The sequence below is a fragment of the Aptenodytes patagonicus genome, chromosome 4 (genome assembly GCF_965638725.1).
Source record: "Aptenodytes patagonicus chromosome 4, bAptPat1.pri.cur, whole genome shotgun sequence".
NCBI classification, from domain to species: Eukaryota; Metazoa; Chordata; class Aves; order Sphenisciformes; family Spheniscidae; genus Aptenodytes; species Aptenodytes patagonicus.
Window position 1 is genome coordinate 8,158,385 of NC_134952.1, and position 12,169 is coordinate 8,170,553.

Sequence of the window (12,169 nt, forward strand, 5' to 3'; positions counted from 1 at the left end):
ATATATCAAGGATACTTCTCCTGCTCATCTAAATCAAATATGAAGCTAGTGGTATATGCACACCAATACAGGCAAAATATATCACTTGTCTCCCAAACTATAACAACAATTATTTTTTAATAGATTAAACTTTAACCTCTGCTGCCCTAGAATAAAGCCACAAGAAGTGAACAAAAAAAAGCCCAACAGGCAACCCTGTGAGCACAATTCACATTGCTTTTGTACCACGATATAAAAAGTTGGCATTCAAGGCTTCATATATTAGATCAAATTATAAACTGGGTAGAAAATGTTTCTCTACACCATCCCACAAAAATGCAAAATACCTGTCAGACACTAAAGCTTAGCAGGAGCAGGACACTAATTATCTATTACTCATTAGTCATCCCACAAATCTGTTATTGCTTCCTCATATGGAAAGTTCTTAAGGACTGTCATATTCTGAAGCTTGGCAGTCAGAAGATGACTCACTTGCTTTGAGACAAAACATTATTACCAAAATATAATGCCTGTTTCATACAGACATTGTAACCACCATTGTATTTGAAAGAGGAAAACAAGGAAAAGGAATTCAGCTTCCCTTCCTCTGAGTCCTCCTCATACAAAACTCAAACCACAGGGGTGGCAAGGGGAGGGGCGTGAGGAAGGGGAAAAAACAAATACTACTTAAAGTGGTTTCTATAACCAAAACCCCCATAATTTCAAAGCAGACTAAATGACTGCACAACACTAACGTGCTACAGGATGATCACAGGAAAGCACAGCTTTAGAGAAGATAATACATTATCACCAATGCCTTGCACACACTGGCATTTGCTTAAGAACATCATTAAAACACCAACATAAGAATTCAAGTGTTTGGAGAACCCAAACTTAAAATTATACAAGAGTGGATGTGAAAAGAATGAAGTTAGCACATCTTCATCTACATAAGACAGATAAACAGAAGAAAAACTAAAGCAAGTTGATGAATGAGGACCTGTAATTCAGAACAAGGAAAAAACAGTTTAACACTGTTTAACAGTTTTTCTCAATATAACTCTTTAGAAAAAATGAATTCAAGTTCCCAATAAGTACTTTGTTGAATGGGGCAGGGGGCAGTCTCAATCTCAATTATATCCCAGATTCAAAAAGAATTTGGAGGAAGTCGACAAGTACAGATTCAACAGCTCATTTTGTATTTAAGCATGCACTTTTTCCAGCTGTATTGAACTGTATAACTACCTGAACTGCAAAGTTCAAGAAATTGATACAAGCATTAATTACTATCAGAGATGTTTTTACTTTGTGAAAAATCTGATTTTTTTTTTAAAGGAAAAATAGAAACGCCGAAAACCTTGAAAAACAGGCATCCTTCCCAGTTTAATTTGTTGGACTCGACATGTATCATCAAGCAAAGAAGATCCAAACTCATCAACCCAGTCTGCCACTAAACAAAGTCTCCTGTATCTTGCTTTTGTAATAATTGCACTCAAGTTAGCATTGTTCTGCCAGTAAACCCTTACAGCTTACACAATCAACTACACCTATTGCAAGCACAAAAGTTAAGTAGACTGTTCAAACAGAAAGTTAATTCCACAGGACAGTCTGACAATTAAATCCACAGCATTTTTTTCCCCCCATTTTCAGCTGAGTTACATGTTACTTATACACACTTGGATAAAGCCCACAAGTTTTACATGAAAAGTTCAGACAAGTTAGTTCAGTTCACCATCTGGTATCCTAAGCCTTAATTTGACAGTGAATCTCATAACCTGACCTGCCTTTCTTATAGCCAAATTTTGGAAAGGTTTGCACAATGTTTACCTCCCCCTGAAAGAATGCTATAATCTAACATCTTACTTCATTTTAGGAATCTAGACTCTTCTCACTTCCACAAGAATTCATCACAGCACACTAAACTAAAACCCACACTTAAGTCTCTGCACCTCCCCATCAACAGTAAAAGCTCCCAACATTTGCTTCCCAACCTGCCCTTTAGTTAGTCGTGGCACAAAGGGGGTCTCTTTAAGCGATGCTGATATGCACGTTTTGGTGAAAGACTCAGCTCTTTATACAACAGTAATTCTTATTTCGCCTGGTACAGTGCCTAAACTTATTAAAAGAAGTTAAAACAGTGTTGTTACATTGCTTTGTTAATTATTAAGCATAATACCCAGATTTAAAAAAAAAAGGTAACTCAAGACTTTCAAGCACTTCATATTAAAAACTGTCTGGGAAGGGATGGGGGTAACCTTGCTTATAGAAAATGAACATCAGTTTTCAAACACCACAGTGTTAATAAGAACTATGAAATCATTGATAAGTTAACAAAGTCACTCCTGAAATAGAGACATTTAGAGACTTCCTACATTACTTTCACATAACAGACATGCTGTTCACCTGTTTAGGTTCAGAGGGATGAAAGAGAGCCATACAACTATGCCTGAAATGACAAAATCCAAACTCGTAACTGATTGTCAGATAGTAACATAAAGCCCAGTGCAAAATACATATTTCTAACAAGGTTAAAAAGCTGTCTTTAAACTTAAGTGAACTACTTATGCCACAAATGCATACTCTATAAAAATAGTTTAATACCTCCCTGAAAATACCATTGCTATTTAAGCAAGTTCCTGCCCAAACAACAGACACAGCAAGAGACAAGCACTAGATGCTACACAATTAAGAAATTTAGGACACTAACAAGTACAGGTATATTTAAGCTACATGAATTCAAATACAGGAACAAATTCCTAGTTCAACAACACAAACATATCACACCCCAAGTGGAAGCACAGAGCTAGCAGAGGGAATGGCTTGCTTTCCTCAAGTCAGAAATCAGCATTGGCTTTTGTGTCAAGTTACTGCTCATTCCACTTGAGGCATCTTGTTTGAGAAGGAAAACACCATTTGAACTAAAACACCTCCCTGTATAAGCTCCCCCCTATTGATTTATAACAGAATAAAGCTGTGTTGGTTAGTGTGGGTTTTTTTTAAATATGTTTGGAGCTTAAGTCCATTTATTAGTTAAGTATATCTTCACTGTAGATTACAGGAATACAGGTTAAGGGATTTTTTTTTTTTTTTTTTTAAGTTTTGAAAACAGCAGTTGATTTTTTTTAACATAACTTCAACATAGGAAGCAGCATCTGTGTAGCACTTCAAAGAAGAGCAAATAGAACTTAAGATGACTGAAAAGGTTCATCACTTTCTACAAGATATTCATTTTGATTAACCTATTTTACTGGAGTACTTTGAAGAGCTTTAAATTATTACGAGACATAACTATTAGTGAAAGGAATAATCTGAATGTTTGACTGGAAATGGAGATCTAGCTGAACACTTTAGCTGGTCCTACTCAAGTCCTCAGAAAGCTCTGCAAGAAGCTGTAAGTCCTTGACTATTGTTTCTTACAGCAAAAACTACTGCTCATGTGTAATTCCTCTCTCATGAAAAAATAGTCCAGGCAAAAAGCACAATCATTCCTAACACTTTCACGAAACAGAAAAAATAACTGGACACAGACTCCTAGTCTCTAGACACCACACTTAATATCTGCTACCCCTCCTCCCACTCCTGCAGAAGTTGCTTTCAAACAGGGACTAAGAGAGCTCATATGTTCTCATTAACCAGAGGACCAGGAAGCTTAAAGTATTATTTCCACAAAATATTATCTGTTGTCACAACAGTAGGAAAGAGACCCAAAAATACATCCCACTATCTTAAGTGAGTCTGAATGAGTTTCATAGCTTAAGCGAAACTGCCTTTGCTTCCCACAAAAGGCTCTTTATGTGCTAAGGAAACCACATCCCTGGAGGCATTTAAGAGGCTACAGTGGACCAAATACTAGAAAAATATATATTATGGGAAGTAATCATGCATCAACAGAGACTTAGACAGGATGATTTAAAACATCTTTCCTCACCCATAATTTCTACAATTGGTTTTTACAGATTGATAGTAAGCCAAATGCAAATAGTCACCCACACAAACTTCAACTCAAACTGCTGTACATTATTTTTCATTTAATTTGAGGATATGGGAGGCATAATCACACTACATAGTAGATGCATATTGCTCAACTTCGAAGAAGCCAATTTAACCTACAATCCAAGTCAAAATACTTGGAAGTTTACCAGACATCTGTTATCCAGAGACAGGTGCAAAGAGTTCAAGAATATCTGTGCTGTTTCACTCATGACAGTGGTACTGGGACCGTCACTGGCCACCACTGAAGCTTGCTCAAAAAGTCTCTCCCTTTCCTAAGTGCCACAGGAGAGTACGCATCTCAAGAAACTGTTCCAACCTTCCACACACCTGTTCCTCTCCGAAGAGAAGTTCTTCCCAATCTTAGCAGTTCTCTACCTTCTAAACTAATTTACAATGAATATAGTAGCTTGACCAACCTCTAGAAGATCGAAGTTGACTTGCATGTCATTATTCAAAATCCTGCAGGCATAGCAGTAGTTTATTTTCACTCTGCTGAAGCTTAGAAAACCTACAAGTATTTTATTGTATCCATTTCCATTCAGACATTTGTCCTCCAAGTCATAAGGTTGCCCTTAAAGAAAACACACTTACACTTTGGAAATGCTGAAGTCTTTGGCCTCTTGCATGTAAGGTACATTGTATAGGCAAACAGAAGAAACATTTTCCTTGAAGTCCATTGCTGACTATTTCTTTTCAGCTATAAATTAAGTTTATACCTAGAACTACACAAAGTGGATTTAAACCACCGATTTACTTAGCCAAACAATTTTGATACCCAGCTCCCTTCCTCTGAACAAGATCACTGAGCTTAAATTACTTCATGCCCTTTGAAATATACATCATGTTATCTTTTGCTTTCTTGGTTTATGATCACATGTAGAAGTTACTACCACAGGAAGAAAAAGAAAAAAAAAGGCCCCAGAACTGTTTTTCAAAGCAAAGGTAGGCTAGAATTAGCTCTATTTTTCAAATGTAAAGTTAAAGGCTCCCCTAGGAATAGGTATTAAATTTTCAAACAAGAACCAAAATTCTGTCCCCAGCTCAATTGCTTCATTCACAGCTGTTCTTTTTGGTTCTTAATCTTATACAAAGGGAAACTACTAGTAAATTAACTAATGTTGCATATTTACATTTGCTACCATTTTAATGATCCCAATCAACCCCAGTCCAGTCCTTCACTACATACAGCTCATCTGTATTGTATTTTCCACAAACCATATTTCAAAAGCCAAGGGCATCAAGGGCACCCTGAAGTAGTAGATACTCCCATACAGTGCAAGGACATCTACCATCTATTTTATCTGAGAAGCAGCAGTGCACATCAATGCATCACTGAATTGCAAAGTGTCATCCACAGGTAGAAGAAAAAAATCAAACCTATATTCTGACCATACTACATCTTCTTGCAAGAGTACGAGAGCTTAAGTGATTAAGACTTGCAGTTGTATTAAATGTCTTCCCCAAATCACTCCACGGAAGTGTAGTGTGCAAGGCAGAGAACAGCCTTTGCTGACTTAACTGTATCCACAAGCAGAAAAGAACATCTACCCCAAATACCTGTTTGTTCCCATTCTGACAGGGGACTGTAAGAGACAAGCTTTACATAAGCATCTCAAACTATTTAAAGCAACATGCTCACTATTTAGAGAACACAATCTGAATGGATTTCATGAGCCAGTACTTAACCTACTTTAGCCAGTCCAAGCTTGACTCACAGGTGTACCCTGCTGGCATTGTAAGCGACTCTTGATATAAGTTCTTTATCTTGCACATGCTAAAACAGCAGCCTGGGAGAAAGCTGTTATAACGCAAGTGAGCAGCTAATTCACTACACTACTCGTGTATGATACTGTCTTTTCTATGCCCACGCTTGAGTTCTACTTATAGCAGTGACATTGCTTGTGCAGCTTAGGAACGTTAATCCACTTTGTGGTAGCATAATCAAAGTGAACAAAAACTGAAAGAAATTTTGCTTAAACTTAGTGAGGCCACAGTATGGCTAATTCATTTACCTGTCCGCATACTGACTATTACAGTGACCTCAAAGAACAACAAAACAAAAAGAATGCCTAATAGTTCTCAGCTAGCAACCACAAGTTTGTTATCCTCGTTTACATACTTAAATAATTAGTGTCACATCTCACCCTTGTATCTATTCACAGATCCACAAAGCCACAACATCACTGTGACCTGAAGCAAAAAGTCAATCATAAAGCAGAGACAATTTAGGCTCAATTTACTTTAAGGATCAAGGTTATCCAAGTGTTTTGCTGATTCAAGACCTTAAACTCCAAGAAAGAAAATAAATCAAGCATTCAGGTGTTTGGAGAAGGTGATGATGAACAGAGTTTACAAAAATTAAACTATTGTGGAGGTCCAAGATAAAAGGTTAAAAACCCGGAAAATAAATCTACCAGTAGTTGTCAGAGTTTGAACCACTGATGCACACTGGCAGAAGCCAGGCCATCATGCTGGAGGAAGTATCACATTGCACGTTCATTGTTCCTGCGTGCCTCACAGCAGCTGTTCTGTCAGGCAGGGTGCCAGGCTACGCAGTTTGGCCTGACCTGGTGTGGCACTTAGGATCTACCTCAGTCCCAAAAAAATCCACTAGTATAAAATCCAGGCGACTTTAAAGCATTTCTAAGAAGGCAGAAGCACCCTGTGCTAGGAAATCACAGCTTCAGACCCTGAGTTCCTTCACTGTTTAGAGACCCTTAAAACTTAATTGTATTGTCTTATCTAGTCTAAAGTTAGCGCATGAGACACCATAGCACTGAATAATTGAAGCTACTCCTTACTTGGATAAAGCCAGCTATTTTGTATTAACTACTTAAACAGACCAAAGACCACTTCAGAGAACATTAGAGAAGTTTAGGGTTTGTTTTTTTTGTTTTTTTTTAAAGCACGATACCAAGATATTTTTTTTTTGGCAACTCCATGCCACAGCACTGGGGGAAGGAGTAGCACAATAAAGTTAAACACCAGAAAGACTTCAAACTACAGTGTGTTGTTTGATCTGAAACAGAATTAAATCTTACTGTCACAATAAAACTTGCTTACACACTGAAAAACATGTGCAACCTCTTGGCTGTTCTTTACTTGTCACACCTCAGGATCGACTGATGTAATTCATGAAGCAGAACATTTGAAAGAGCTCAGCAATTTTCTGGGGTGGAATAACTCTTATCTTCAGTAAAGAAACACTTCTAACCTCCTACTGCGGTTACCAGTTTAAATGCCACCTTTACTTACTCTGTGGCAGCCTCTGTGATAGAGCTTATTAGCTGCAGAAGAGCACAAGTCCAGAGAGGCTCTTTGCCATGCACAGTCAACTTGAAATACCAGGGTGATCAGATTCCTGCTCCAATGAAGGAAGACCGACACTCCTCACTGGAGCCAGCTTCTTATTTGGGTGATCGTGAACAAACACTAATTAGGCATAGATGCTGTGTTCTGCTGTTCTCCAACTCATACAGCTATTCTTACATACATAACTGAACAGAGAAAGTAATTTTGAGTCCTTAGGGGCTGAAAACAGCTATCATATTGTTATCTTTTCCTACAGTCTTTTCCACTTGTTTTTACAGCTGCCTTCATGTTCTAGAAGGTCTGAAGTTTCATAAGTTTGTATTTTCAGCTTCAAGTCCAGAAAAAGATCCTTCCAGAATTTAACACTATGTGAGAGCTAAACAGTCTGCCTGATCATTTCAATCTATTTCCACATACGTGAATTACTCATTTTACTGAATATTAATGTAGTGTTTTCCATGAGAATTGAAGATACAGCATATTCTTTTCCAAGAGGGCATAAAATCTAAAACAGAGGGGGAGTACAGTGAAGTGTGAAGTTCTCTGGAAGAAGAAAATAAAATCAAAGTATATAGAAAGAAACAGTTTATGGTGTTAAGAGCTGCCCGATTTCTTTCCTCCTTTTAGAGGCACAAATTAGAATATTAAAGCAGCAAGAGTAGAAGGAGCAAGCCATGAACAAGTACAGAAACTAAGGATAGGTTATAATGATAGTTTAATAATCTGAATTTACTAACCTATGAACTCTAAGCTTAAAAAGCAATGACAATGAGAACTTTGCTTTCAGAATTAGACTTTTGATTTTCTAGCACTTATATTTAGCAAATTAGTAGGGACTGAAGCAGCAACCACCAAGTACATTTTCCAGAACTCAGCTAGCAAAAAAACAGTTCACTAATGAAAAAAAAAAACAACCAAAAACATCTTTTATCCCCTTCTCCCTCTAAAGCTTCACCCAACCACAGCTATTCAAGATCTTCAGTCAGATACAACAGCACTTGCTTCAGGTTAAAGTAAATAAGTGATTTAGTTCTGATAAATATTGATTTGACAGAATTCCTAGCTGAGAAATCTTGAGCAACTTTGGCAGGTGTTTCAACGCCGATCTCTCAGGACTCCAGAGCAGTGGCAGAAATGGCTGCAGACCCAAAACTCCCCTCTTCACACAGTTGTGGCTCCAATATACCACTGCAATATCAAGTAAGAACTCTCCCTTCCCAGCACCTTCAGATCCATCATGACATGGGTCAACTATGACTTAAGTTCTCCACAAGCAATACTAATTATTTAGTTACTGACCCGGTTTTGAGCAACTATTTGGTAAGTTTAGCTTTTCAGGAAGATTTGAGGACATCAAAATATTTGCAGTAAAGCTTAGAACAAAAATCCTTAAAAGCACTTGTTTTTAACATAGGTCTTTCGTAAACTGACTTAGAAGTGAATTTGAAATCACAAAAAGAGTATTTTTGGAAACAATAAGGAGCTATCAAGATTCATGAAAGAGAGGTCTTACTGAACTTCCCCTTATTGTAGTCCTGATCTTCACTGAGCTATATGCAGATATAGGACACATCCACATCTCCTTGTATGACACTTCAAAACAAGTCTTCTGTAGTATTAGCTTATAATATTTTGCACAGCAGTAATATTAAGTTTAGAGAGAAACATTTAAGACCACAATATAAGTTTCAAAGCATATACATCTGCCAGGATTTGGGGCATGGGGAAAAAGGTAAGCTATGAAGAAATATGAGACTTTAACAATGTAACGGGTAAGCAAGCTGTCATTCTAAAAAACCCCCAACATTTCTTGAAAAAAGTTAATTCAATTTTTACTTCAAATGTTTTCAGCACTTGCCTAGTTTTTAAAACAGATGTTTTCATTAAAATTTAGCATGTTTGGAAACTGATGTATTTCCAAACTATACTTTGTGCCTTTGATTAAATACACAGTAGTATCTATATAGAAGATTCTACTGAAACAGCTGGAAAAAACCCCACAAGGCCTTGACACTGTAAACTTTGTTGCATAAACTACTCAGCTTATTACGAAAACATCATTTCAAAAATAGGTCTTACAGGAAAAAGTGATCAAGACTGGCTGAATATTTTATATAGTCTCATTTACTCTTCAATTCAGCAGCAAATCTAAATAGCCAAAAAACTTTCCATAGACGTAGGCTGTATCAGGTTTTCTCCATACACACTATTATATGGATTATTTAGAAGGTATAACATCTGGGCAACTGAAACCATTCTGCCAGTCTGAAATGCTGCATCTCACCTCTAGAGCTTGAAGAATGCATCTCACCTCTAGAGCTTGAAGAATGCAAACAGCAAGTCTAGCCAAAAAAGGAGCAGGTTTTAAATTTTACATTCAGTTTAAATGAAGAAACCTGCATTAGACCACACAGGCAGCTGAAAGGCAAATCCACTAATATTTCTGGAGTAGATTAGCAAACTAATCTCAGCAGTGATCAACACAGAGAAATAGGTAAAATCTGATTAGCTAACTAGTAAACTTGCAACTTGACCAAAACTCAGAACAGTGTCTAGTTGTATCTAGAACAGAACTGGTTACCAACCTTGTCAGTAAGCAAACAGACCATTCTGTATGGCTTGCCAACCAATTACCTACCCCACAGCTTCATCAAAAAAAAGCTGTATTTTTAAAGAAAATCCTTTAAGCTGTAAATAAGTTGTCTCACAAAAGGTGTAAGAGAAGGACAGATGCCATCATACAGACTTTTAGCTAAGCAAAGTGGACATAAACTAGTTAACTCGGTGAATAACCTACAGTAGACAGTTCAGTTCTAGTATCTTACAAGTATTTTTCCCCCATGCATTTCTGCGTAAAGCCTACTAATACCAAGGTACCACAGACTGGACATTTTAGCCAGCATCCCATTCTATTCAGCTTTTCTTTTGCACAGTGCACCAAATGCAGGGACACTGGTGCAGAACTATTTTCTTCCCTTACATTTTTATTGCTACTTCTGCAAACTGCCTCCTCCCCACTACTCTTAACAGATCTACTCACACAAACCTCCCGAGTCTGGTATATACTGAAGGCAGTAGGGTTATATTCCCACAAGCATAAAGCGTTCTCTGACCATAACGTAAGACTTAATTTTACATCTACAGAAACTAAATGAGCATCTTCAGTTTTAAACTGTAGCAGTTGCCTCTGTGGACACAGAAGCTTTGAAAAGTGAGCTGTGTACATGCATTTGTATTACATGCAAAGTATAGGCATGAACTGAAGTTGACTAGTTTTTAAATCAGCACCTTTACTCTCACATGAAGAGGGAAGTAGAATTCTGAATAACTGGAGTAAAACACCTCTCCATTGAGCTGGAGCATCTGCAAGTTGCTGTATTAGAACACTATTTCTATTTCTGACTACTTAATAGCAGTTTCTTTAGTTAATTCATTTATATAGGCATTTGCTTGCTCTTATTTAGTTTTATGGAATTATTTAAACTCTAAGGGGAGGCTTAACAAAACAGATTTGCACTAAGATGACATAGAAGTCATTGTACACTGTTCGCTGGGAACACAGTGGCGTAACTTTTTTGCTACCCTGTCTACCTCGCCCTCCCCACGGCTTCCTTGCATTTTAAAGACAAGCCATTTTTCTTTGGCCTCTGCTTCAAGCATCTTTTCATAGCTCTTTGTACTCTATATCAAGTAGACTGGACTTCAAGAACTGGGCTTTGGGAGCAAAAAGTAAGTTGCTATAGGGTATAGCACTGGCAAGTATAAGAAGCCTGCTATACTGCTGAAGGGGATATGTATCAGTACAGAACAAGCAAATCTGTAAACACTACGAATTAGTTCAGTTTATCTAGAAACAGCCTTTCTGCAAGAGTTCCCTTCACACACTGAGGAAAGTAAAATCTCACCCGTGTCATTTTAAAAAAGTCTAACGATGGTCTGTTCCATCGTACATCCTCCTCCCGTCTGCGCTTTAGCCGGCTTTTCTTTTCATTCAGAACGCAAGGCTGAGAGCGGCATCTCAACAAGCCCTGACGCCGGCTGAGCTCGGGTGTGGAGGTGGGAGTGCTGTTGGCTGAAGGCAAGAGATTTCCCGTCTCGGTGATGTGCTCCTGGGAGAGGGAGAGGCGGCGCCTTGGGTTAAAGTCACAAGGGCCTCCAGAATTCCAGCGGGTACTCGAGCTTGTGCTGCCCTCACTACTGTCCACAAACCCGCTGCTGGCAGAGGAAGGTCTGGGTACTGGTGATGTGTTGAAGCTGGTGATAGTGAAGACGTTATTTAGCGACAGTATGTTTTGTGGCAGACTGATACTTGTGCTTCTCTGTAAGGTTGCACTTCCATGACTGTTGCAGCGTTGCAAGGTAGCGCTACCACCACTATTACACCGTCTCTTTGACACAGGAGTCCAAACCTTTGAATTGCCAGGCTTCCACGGTGACCGACAGCGAGCCAGCTCATCTGGCTCAGAGAGGGACCTACAATGGCGTTTTGTTGGTGGTGCCAAGGGTTGACCTGAGTTTTCGTTAAGGTTTAATTCACTTATCCATCCTGACACCATAGATGTACTGGAAGATTCCTGCTGCCACTGCAGACTACCATTACTAGCAGTGCTGGTGCTGAATGGGCACACTGGGAAGGTGTAAGCTGAATTCCTTGTTGTGTCAGTCTGGATTGGGCAACCCCCATTTAAAGCTTTCCAAGGACTCTCTTCTGAAAACAAAAGAAAGATACAGGTGAAAGATGCAAAGGAAAAAAGACAATTTGTTTTAAACCTAGTTTAATGTAAAACCATGAATCAAACTCAAGCTTAGAAGGATGAGCCACAAATACCCAGCTCTTAATCAAAATTTCACACTATAGTTACATACTCATTTTAAAAAGGTAGAA

General features: G+C 38.2%; 1 protein-coding gene across 1 annotated transcript in view; it reads right to left on the reverse strand.

The window, feature by feature from the left end:
- Positions 1–12,169, reverse strand: part of FAM53A (family with sequence similarity 53 member A) — a 72,517-nt gene that overhangs the window by 28,368 nt on the left and 31,980 nt on the right. Inside the window, exon 4 of the mRNA XM_076335773.1 lies at positions 11,190–11,992. Within this exon, the coding sequence (XP_076191888.1) occupies positions 11,190–11,992 (803 nt within the window). The remainder of the gene's footprint in view (positions 1–11,189; positions 11,993–12,169) is intronic.